The sequence below is a fragment of the Mytilus galloprovincialis genome, chromosome 3, assembly GCF_965363235.1.
Source record: "Mytilus galloprovincialis chromosome 3, xbMytGall1.hap1.1, whole genome shotgun sequence".
Taxonomy (NCBI): domain Eukaryota; kingdom Metazoa; phylum Mollusca; class Bivalvia; order Mytilida; family Mytilidae; genus Mytilus; species Mytilus galloprovincialis.
In genome coordinates this window covers 24,059,984-24,071,384 of record NC_134840.1, presented here as the reverse complement: position 1 = coordinate 24,071,384, position 11,401 = coordinate 24,059,984, and the positions used below count along the sequence as shown (strand labels likewise).

The 11,401-nt window shown below is 34.1% G+C and overlaps 1 protein-coding gene across 1 annotated transcript; it reads right to left on the bottom strand.

Moving 5' to 3' along the window:
* Positions 1–1,173: 1,173 nt before the first annotated feature.
* Positions 1,174–10,693, bottom strand: LOC143066365 (sulfotransferase 1C4-like). The gene is made up of 6 exons (XM_076239317.1): positions 10,540–10,693; positions 8,921–9,147; positions 8,295–8,424; positions 4,136–4,230; positions 3,288–3,462; positions 1,174–1,760 (listed from the first exon to the last, which is right to left on the bottom strand). The coding sequence occupies exons 1-6, from the start codon at positions 10,682–10,684 to the stop codon at positions 1,648–1,650; spliced, it is 885 nt and encodes a 294-aa protein (XP_076095432.1). The 5' UTR covers positions 10,685–10,693; the 3' UTR covers positions 1,174–1,647.
* Between the last annotated feature and the right edge of the window lie 708 nt (positions 10,694–11,401).

The following is an 11,401-nucleotide window of genomic DNA, read 5'->3' as shown; positions in this document are numbered from 1 at the left end:
AACCATGCATATATATCGATACGAATCAATGATGAATTTCAACAGAACTTTCTAGTCGACATCTGACGTCGATTTAGCATGCAGATGATTGATACATACTAAAGGTTGTTGAATACATTTTTATAAATGATAATGTTAAAAATGGCCTGTCAAATCGAATAGATATTTACTCAAAGTACTTTTCCGACAAAATAATAGTGTGACCTCTGTAACATCAAGGTACTGAATACAATGCACAATGTAAGACTTAGTGTATAATTTTCATCTATTCATAAAAAAAATCCCGAAAATGAATAAAAAGGAATCAAACAAGTATTGATTTTGGTTTTCTTATTGTTGAAGACCGTACGGTTGCCTATATCTGCTAATGTAACATCCACTTTATTTAAGCCTTGGTGGATAGCTGTCTCATTGGCAATCATACCCAAGCTTCTCATTTCATATTGAACAATAATAATCAGACTTATTTATTATATAAAGATAAGCAGATGTGGAATGATTGTCTATGAGACAACTTTCCACATTAGACCAAATAAAGTAGAAATTGATTTGATAACTCTACGTCATCGTATGGCTTTCTACAATAAGTAAAACCCATACCGCATAGTCAGATAAAAAGACTCATGACTTGGGATAGTCACATACAGAGTGTGAATGGGTTAAACTAATTTCAAGGCGACAGCCTTACTCTAACCTAGGACAGTGGTATAACAGTAAAATATAAGAAGTCAGATGAATATAAAGCAGAAATGCATCTAACAAATACTTGTGGACGTGGCAGGGTACTTATACATCCCCTTTAAAAAAAGTACAGATCAGAGAGTACTCGCATTTACTGACCGTTATAGTTCTTAGCCAAATCAATGTAACAACTAATGAAAAAGGCATCGAAGACTAAAATAGAAACCAGTTCACATAAACATCAAATAGATTTACTAGTAGTGTATAGACGTAATCAACAGTTAAAGTCGTTTTATTTTTTAATAGTTTGCCTTTGTAAAATGTAAAGCGTACATGATATTGAAAACGACTTCTTGTTTCATTAATTTTACTTATTATACACTGAGGTCAAATATCTTCGTAGAAATAAAACAAATCCATATATGATTGTTCAAATCGCCCATATTTGAGCTCATTCAGTTCGGGCAAAATATTTAAGGCAAGACAATACCCGAAGGTGCTTACACTTTAATTATTAATATTAACAATTTATTCTAACATGTTACTCTATTGTTGATTCTAGATGACTCAGTTTTTCAACAAACATGTATTGTAAGCAAAAATAAGAATTCTCATGAATTATATAGTACCTAAGCATGAAGGAAACATTGTCTGGATCATTTGATTTCAAAGCATGAGAACTTGAGAATAAATAATTCAAATATTACTTAAACGGAGGCGAACTCCTTCAAAATGTTTGCATAGTTCAAATAATGTTGCAGTAAATCGTTTGAACTAAGGATGATGTATAATTTGATGACTCTGTGTGTTTCAGACGGACGAATTAAAGCAGTTACCAAAACTGACAACGCTTGTTAAAAAAATAAAGCAATTTAAAAAAAAAATGATGCTCTACAACTCTTGGTTTATTTTAACTTCTAATAATCCTATTTTTTGGAAAGAACACCTTGCATTGTGCAATGCATTTCAAAGTTCATACTGGAATGGGATATTGAACTCGTCCATGCGCGATTGATAAAATTTATCAAAATCTTCATTTTGTTGTACTGTAAAATTGTTCTTCCAGTCACCAACAGTACCTGAAAAGAAAATCAACAAATCAAAATCTTCCTCAGAATTGAAGGTTTTGTGTTTTTATACTACTGTATTTATAATCAATGAGTTAAACGAACCTCAATGTCGCAATATATAAATATTAGCAGATCAATCTTATTACAAGAATCTACAGATACAGATCAACAAATGGCGAATGTTTATACGCACTCAGTCTTACCATGTTTAATTACTAGATTGCATTGAATACCATTTCATCCAGATTTTTTTTTTAATGTTGTCTTTTTCAAAAATTTAGATAAATCATATTTGTCAAATATAATGTAAATTAAACACTAAACAATAATTTGAATTCCTTAGTATATATCTCTGAGTTGAGTTACAGCGGGGTTACAGCACCGTTATTACATTTTGTCACTAAAGTTATATCAGAAAAACGTGACTGTCATATTTATAAAAGCCAAATTAACTCATATAATCATGTAATACGCACCAAAGCTTTGTTCCTTTCAGTATTTACTTATTGCATCATTTAAACCTGTATCTCTGAGATACTGAATCGAAAGGTGGTTAAGCATTTCTTCAAGCCTCAACAAATATAAAAAAAGAAGATGTGGTATGATTGCTATAATGAGACAATTCTCCACAAGAGACCACCAAAATGACACATAAATTAACAACTATAGGTCACCGTACGGTCTTCAACAATGAACAAAGCCCATACTGCATAGTCAGCTATAAAAGGCCCATAAATGACAATGTAAAACAATTCAAACGAGAAAACTAACTGCCTAATTTATGTACACTAAATGAACGAAAAACAAAGATGTAACACACAAACAAACGACAACCACTGAATTACAGGCTCCTGACTTGGGACAGGCACATACATACAGAGTTTGGTGTGTTTAAACATGTTAACGGGATCCCAACCCTCCCCTAACTTGGGACAGTGTTATAACAGTACAACATAAGAACGAACTATAAAAAATCAGTTGATAAAGGCTTAACTCATCAGATGGATAAAAATTCAAGTAGACCCGGACGGGTACTTGTACATCTCAACAACAAAAAGACACTAGGTACAGATCGGAGAGTACTCGCAGTTAACTGATAGCTTGTTCAAAGCCTCTGAATAATGTTTTTTATTGGTATAAATATTGACTTTGTTATCAGTTGGCTTAATAATTTACCAGTAATACTAGTACATAGATTACGTTCGTTAAAATCAAAAACGTCATAACATGCAGACACGGGCATAGCGAACGAGCTGTGAAATAATAACACCGTAAGATGGTGCCAAAGGAACATCACCATCTAAAAATGGAAAATTAACAATAGGGAACGAAAAATCGTCCCTTTTGTCGTAAATTTTAGAGTGGAGTTTCCCATTTAAGACCGTATTATCTAAATCTAGGAAAGAACAGTTATTGCCGTTTAAATTTGATTTATTTAAAGTAAGTTCCTTTGTGTAAATTTGAGCAGTAAAGTTGGTTGTGCTGTTAGTTAGTGGTGATGAAATTACAGATTTCAGATTTCATTCGTACACATACCTTTCCGTAGTAATGGCGATATTTTGCTATCAATCGAGTAAACATCTAAATGATTGGTCATTGGATTATTACGCATGCTCTCAAAGGAGCAATTCTCACTGATGCGTTCTATAGTTTTGTCGTCGAGTTGTTTTCCAAGAAAACCGCAAATTTTCACTATTTCTTTTTTTAGGTTCTGAAAAAGAAACACACATCCGATTTATGATTGAGATACAAGTTTATAAATATTTTCTATTTTCTTGAAATGAATTTTTAATTGCGTAATGGGCAACATACTAACAATCAGGTGATATAACTTGAGTGTTGGATCACTTTCCCACCATAAGTTGGTTGAAAAGTCGAAAAGTCTATTTCAACTTCAAAAGATTGTTTTCTGAAGTTAATGTAATTACAACAAATACCTTTATAGCACTATTATACCTATATATAGTGACTGAATGTCACCATTAAACTAAACTCTTGTTGTGATATTGATGTTTATAGACACTTTTGAGAATCTAAATAATAACTCTCCAGAAAGTTTTAAATCTGATTGTTTCTAAATAATCATTGAGCAGACTTGCACTATATATATTCTGTTTACTTGTCCTTATTTTTGCCTTCGTTTTAATCCTTTTTTTTTCAGATACGCTGCCTTAGTTTATAAAAACAAAAACGAATGCGGATGCAAGTCTCTTAGTTTTCTTGATGCTAATGCGCTGGTTTATTTGTTCTCGGTTTGATTAATCGATTTCGTTTGAAGTCGCATGAGTCAAACCTTGTAGTGTCTTTACACTTCTTTCTAATTTTTAAATTGAGCCGAAAAGGATTTCAACACCCATGCATAAGCATTCGCCTTTTAAACTTACCCTTTTCATATCCTCATAGAATACAATATAAACATTATCATGTTGTCGCATGTTCCACCAGCTACGTGTAAAATCAAACCAAGATCCATGATCAACTGGATTACAAAAGCACATATGGTATTACATGCAAATAAATAAGAAGGGATATGAAATCTTGAATTATAGTTGAATAACCAATAAATTCATGTCTATAATTTTGAATAGTTAATGTCTATCCTGTAAACTGAAATAAGAGTAACATGTGTGAAGGTCTGTTTTCATTAAGAATAAGCTCAATAGTTTTATTATGTTTTTTAATTTCATATACGAAATATATGAGCCGCCCATCTACATCAATGCTTGAACAACATTCTCTAGGGTTCGATTAAGGCAACCAAATATTGTTCATGTGTGTTCGAACATTTATCGGTTTTTAATTTGTTGTATTCGTTTCTTGTTGTTTTATACAAGAACCTATGTTAACCGTTTGAGTTTCTCAGAAAACGGTTGTTCATGCTTGAGGAAATTCACTTCTATAGAGTTTACATCCAAGATCAAAGCAATCATTATTTTTAACATATATTTACCAAAAACATATAGTGCACATTTAGATATAGCAAGGGCTGCTTCATTTAAATCGTGCTTGCACCTTCATTATCTTTTATGTAGTTCTATCAATTCGGTCTGTTCCTCACGCAATACTTGAGCATACCCGCACGTTTTCACGATGCTACTACGTCCTGAATACGCTGCTACAACGATGCCGCTACGATTATACCACGTTCTGCGAATTCACTACGATTATAACGATCTTACTACGCTCATCACGTTCTCACTACGACCATACCACGATTTATCCGATTGCAACACGATCGTCCCACGCTTCTTCTGTGATTATAGCACGCTCTTACCACGACCATACTACGATATTACCACGTTCATACCGCGATGTAACTACACGATCAGCAATAACGTCAACATCGTGTTCCATATAAATACTGTTCCATTCCTTCTAATTGTCATTAATACGTAGAATTCTTGAAAACAACACGGTCATGCCACCAACATCTACCAGAACTCGTAGGCGTGGTGGGAGGTGTAGAAGATGGATCAATGGGCCTCTGATAAGAATCCTGACCCAGTAGAGGTGTCGACTCAACCAATCCAACCTGAATCACAACGTATTGCTGATCCGTCACGGTATTATGTGGGAGGTCTTCATGATCTTGATGAGCGTGACAAACTTTAAACATGTTCAAAACAATCGTGGTGTGGTCGTGGTGAAATCAGGTCGTAGTAGGAGCGTAGTGAGAGCGCAGTAATGTCGTGATAAGAGCACAAAGGTCGCTATAACATACGGTAGTAGCGATATCGTAGCAAAAGCGGGATTCTAGTCGGAGAGACTGCGCTATGATCTCACAGCGACGTAACAACGACCTCACTACGACCATGATGTTCTCATCGCGACCCAACCATGCTTCTATAACTGCTATACCACGTTTATACCATGTTGTTCAAGACCATGGAACAATTCTAGCATGCTCATGCCGTTCTCATCACGCTGTTCTTACGACAGGACTTCGTACATACTACGACTTTTTCGAGTTCTAGTCATACTCACTGGAATTGTCACATACATATATAAAAGTTCTCCAGGTTTTGTTTGAAACATCAAATTTAAATCGAAACAAAGAAACACAAGCCCATGTACATATAGAAATGATGCTACAATCATTAACACAGACACAAAATCTTAACGACGAGGACATGATTTTGTTATTGAGAGAGCCAAGAAGAAAGGTAAAAAAATATTTTAGACGGCTTAGGCTCTTTTGGATTCGTCATTGGTATCAACTGAAAGAAGACTCGAAGATTATGATCAGTTGATGAACGAGTTACGAATCGAGTAGTTGACCCTGCAGTATGACTTAAGAGTTGTTTGGAATACTTTAAGCACACGTTTACCAAAGGTTTGCCGATCAATAGTTGAAGAATATAGAGATTGAGTAAGTTCATGTCCAACTGACCCAAATGATTGGATGGCGATTGCAGACGGAATTCAGAAGACATTGAACGTTCCACATGCATGTAGTGCATTATATGGCAAACAATTTGCTATTAGATGCCCACCTAAAACTGGATCCTTGTACTACAATGATCTTGATGCCCCCGCAATATGTTGTGATTCAGTTTGGATTGGTCAATCTGACATTCTATTGGATCAGGGTTCGTTTCAGAGACCCCTCTGCCTCTGTCTCTACCTATACCCCCTCCCTCCGCGTTTTTATATGGAACACGATTCTGACGTTATTGCTGAGAGCGTAGTAAGATCGCTGTATGACCGTGGTATGATCGTAGTATGGTATCGGTAAGAGCGTGCTATAATCGCATTAGAAGCGTGGTAAGATAGTGTTGCAATTGGATAAATCGTGGTATGGTCGTAGTGAGGACGTGATGATCGTAGTAAGATCGTGATAATCGTAGTGAGGTCGCAGAATAAGTGTGGTGAGAACGAGGTACAATCGTAGCGGGATCGTTGTAGCAGCGTATTGAGGACGTAGTAGCATCGTGAAAACAACGAAAATCTATATTTTTATGCCGCTCATACCGCGACCTGACCACGATCTGAATTTATTTTAGATCTCGGTGAGCGAGGTCTAGTGTGACTGAGGCTCAACCCACGTTGGTTTCTGATTCCTACTAGTTATTGATATTCGTTTAATTGTTTGAAGAGTTGCATTGTTTGTGCTGTTTGACAAACTGTAACTGTTGGCACATTGGGGAAAAATACGTTTTGATATTACACTATATGCAATGAATTGTGATGACCGTTGTTTTGTTTGTTTAGATTTGATCAAATGTTTTTCACTTCACTACTCTTTTGTTTGTTTTTTGAGCTTTTTTCATTTTCTCTTCGTAGACATTTAACTTTTGGTTAACTTTAAAGTCTTATCATTACTCTGGTCTTAACATTTTCCTCTGATTTTAGTTCATAATTTTGCAGATTTCACTAAATTCGATTTCATCTTCTCATCAATTGAAGCCAGTGTTTTAAACGGAAAATATCTCGAAGGCAATACAAAAGACAATTTCTTATCTGTGTTACTATTTAATGTTTCATTTAGTATGTTATTTTAGTAATAAGTAAATTGATTACTAGGGGAAAAGCTCGCAAATATCAGCAACCTTTACATTCTGTGATCGAACTTAGTAAGCCGTTATCCTTAACGAAAATCAATGTTACTGCAATTGATATTCTGGTTCCAAAGTCTTGCTTAACGCTATTAAGATCTATTAATAAGGACATAGCACATATTTCAGAAATATAATTCATTTATAAAATATCATACAGACTGAAGAATCGACGATTTAACGAGTTACTTGTAAATTACTGGTTTAATGATCTGCATGATTCTTCTTTTACGTTTTATAGGAGTTCGCGCTTCGTATACAAAATAATTAACGCTTTTACCCGCAATAAATCTACAAAAAAATATATGAGCATTGATTATCCCTTTTCAAATGTCCGTCAAATTTTAAGTGCCGTATTTAATTATGTTAGTGTTTGCGACTGCAGCAAAGATTTATTTTAATCACAACTTTTTAATTATTGTAGGTCCTGTAATATCATATAGCTCCTCAACGGTTCCAGTTCTTATATGGGCTTTGCTTTCAAATATTCGGCTTGGGCGTTACAGATGAAGGCGCTTCAGACGCATGGACGTTACAAAGTGTTGTCTTCACATTTTTTTCTGATGCATATGTGTAAATAATACACTTTACTCCATCTAACTGATTACAATGAATAAGCATATGGATACACAAAAAATTCAATAACTCTCAATCAAAAGGATGTTTCACACTTAATTTCTTGGATTTGAACTGAATGTCAAGTCACAATCTTGACAAAATGTTGTGTTTGAAAAAAGTTGATATCTTGTAAGTCTGTTGACAAAACAAATAATCAATTGAATACTAGGTATAAGTTTAAACGGTTTTTGCAAGGCGTTTTTTTTTTTTTTTTTTTAGATCGCACGAGTTGTCATACTTGACCAAAGCCTTGAAAACAGCTTTACATTGTCTCTTGGAATGGTTCAACAAAGTATACATCTAGGATTGTTTAAAAAAACATACTGGCTATGATACATGTAAACATAGTTATTGAAAGAAAACCTCTTACCATGCCCATCTTTAAACATGTCTACGAATTCAGTCCATGTGCCCTTAAAATTTCCGAAAGAAGAGCTTGATCTGTAGAAATGATAGTATGAGACACAGAGATCTTTTGGATTCCGAAACATAACAACCACCTGAAAAACATTTATAAATTGTTATGAAAATTTTTACACTTTTTACAAGAATTCAAGCAAATATCTATTATATGCAATTTGCATGGGTCAATAACTTTTTAAGTTCTTATTATTCCTAAATTTTCCTTTACATATTTTGGATTGAATTACAAAAAATTCTCGTTGTAATTTTTTAAAGCTACAATACACAAACATAATCATAATAAACAAACGTTAACACTTTCAATTTGTCCTTATCAAATACCTGATGGGAAAAAATTAGAAATAACAAAACATAATACACATTTTATGTTGACAAATGCGTACGCTCTTGTAACATCATTTTGGTTCACTTAGTTATTTGCTGTTTATTGTGAACAAGTTAGTGCACCTATGTGTAGAAAACCTGATAATTACAAACAACAGATAGTATAGATAACATAACTGTTAGCAATAGTATCTGTTCTTTTAATTCTGCAAATGTTCATTATCAAAGAGTATTTTAATATGTTCTCACCTTACATTCTTTTTGACATAGTTGGGTAGGTGCAAGTTTTACTGGGAGATGCGTTTTAATAACTCTTGGCGATGGCATGGGATTCGCCAAATCTAGTCCAACTTCATTCAAAATATCATCTTTGAATTCTAGGAAAGGAGACCGGAAGTACACCTGTTGCTTCGACGCTCTTTCAAAGTCCCCATCACTGAGAATTAACCATACTATTTCTTGCATCCATGTTGTACCTTTAAGACAAACAGTAAACATTGAAATACTATAATAATCAAAACAGTTTAAAGGAGAGCAAAACGATTCTAAAGGGACATTCAAACTCATATGGCAAAAAAAATAAATACCAAAAGACAAAAGACAAAAGACTGAGTAACACGAAGTAGACTACACGAACCCCACCAAAGTCGGAAGGGATCTATTGCGCAACTGCTATAGAAAGACGTTACACGAGCTTAGAATATACCAACTTATAAAACCATAAGTAAAAGGATAAGGAACAACACTAACGGTAACAAAAACACAAATAGATAGGCACCAGTCAAAAAAACTCTTAAACTAACCTACTTAAATCCACCAAAAATTTGGTTTATCTCAAGTGCTTCAGAAAGATATGCAATTCGTGACCAGTAAACATCAGCCGGTAAGTGATAAGACGCAGTAGTTAATGAATGAATGATATGATTGTGACTGTGGCAAATTGAATTATTTGTGGTATAATGTGACATATTTAAAGATATTCCATAGCCATGATAGCTGTCAGTTAAATCATGATGTTATCCATTAAACTTTAAGGGAACTGAAAATAAGAATTAGGAGAGTGTTGTGATTGCCAATGATACAACTATCCATTAGAGACCAAAAACCCAAATCAAAGTGCACCATTCGGCCTTCAGCAATTAGTAAGACACATTCCGTATGATAAAAGGCCCCGTAATAACAAAAATATCTTGCAATTCATGCAGACGGCAACCAACGACCATCACGGAATTAAAGGCTCATAGCTTGTGACGTTTACAAATAGCATTGTTATGAAAAATGGTGTAACAACAGCACAACAAAAAATAAGTTTAAATATCAGTTATTGAATGTTTGAATCATCAGATGCGAAACAAGCACACACAAAATCCTAACACAAAGACAGAAACAAAAGATATCGATCTGAGAGTATACGCAGTCATCGGTGCCTCATACACTTTCCGATTAATTGTTTTCCTCACAAAGAGTACCCCAAACCAAACCTTTCACATGTGTTGAAAGTCAATTAAAAGTAATTAATAAACCATATTTTCAACCTTGAATTTCAATTTTAATTTAGCCAGTGTCACATTAATACCCTTGGTTTAAGGTTTTCACTCGTAAACAGCAACGCTCGAACTTAACATTCATGTTGTCTTATTAAATACGTATAAATGCAAACTATATTTAGCGGCGATTTCAAAAATTTCTTGTGGTTGCTTTAATGTTCAACGTCAGTCGGGTGCAGTTTTTGTCTTACAAAGATTTTCAGGCAGAATTAGTTAACGACCCTGGAAATATCAGGATAGTTAATGGTAGAAAAGATGTGTTTTAACTGTTTACTGTGTGTATGCAAGGCAATAATAATAAGTTGTAAATCAATGTCTTACCTGCTTTTGGATAAGTTACAATGAAAACATCGTCGTCACGAACTTCAAAATGTTTTACAGCATCTAGAATGTCTGGTGGACTGTATCCAAAAAATAAAACACCTTCGTACCAGTGTTGACCAGGGAGAACGTGTCGATCCGTCATTATTTAAAGTCAAAGAAAAAATGAATTAATATAGTATCGACTTCGGTCTCCTATCACTTAGTGATGTCAACATTTCATTGGTCTTTCAGTTCAGAGATAGTCAAACATTTATTGATTATGATTTCATCAATTAAAACATCACTTTAGGATGAGAATGGTTTATCTATTTTGATAGATAGTTAGATAGTTTTCATATTCGTTATAATGTATTCTATATGCTTATAGTTAAATCATAAAGTGTGCATTTTACGAACATCAATTTTTGTCATTTTCTACAAAGTTCATATTAAAGAAAAGGAAGCAAGACGATAAATACAGAAAAAAAATCGAACTTACAGCAGATTCCATTGAGTGTGAAGCCAAATGTAATATATTTGGTTAGCTTGCTTGTTAGCTGAACCGTGAAGTCATTGTTAGGTTAGGTAAATTACCCTAATTTAAGAATAGACTAGTCCGACAGAAAACCAATCGATCTGTCTGTTGGACTATGCTACTTTGAAAGGAGGGTAGTATACCAACTTATAAAGACTTCACGGTTCAGCTAACAAGCAAGCTAACCAAATATATTACTTTTGGCTACACACTCAATGGAATCCACTGTAACAGTACTATACTCATAAGCACATAAATGTCGTAAACGAAACAGTACTATACTCATAGTGAACAATGTATTATGTGGTTAACAAGACTATACATTTTATGGGAGCCTCAACCAGT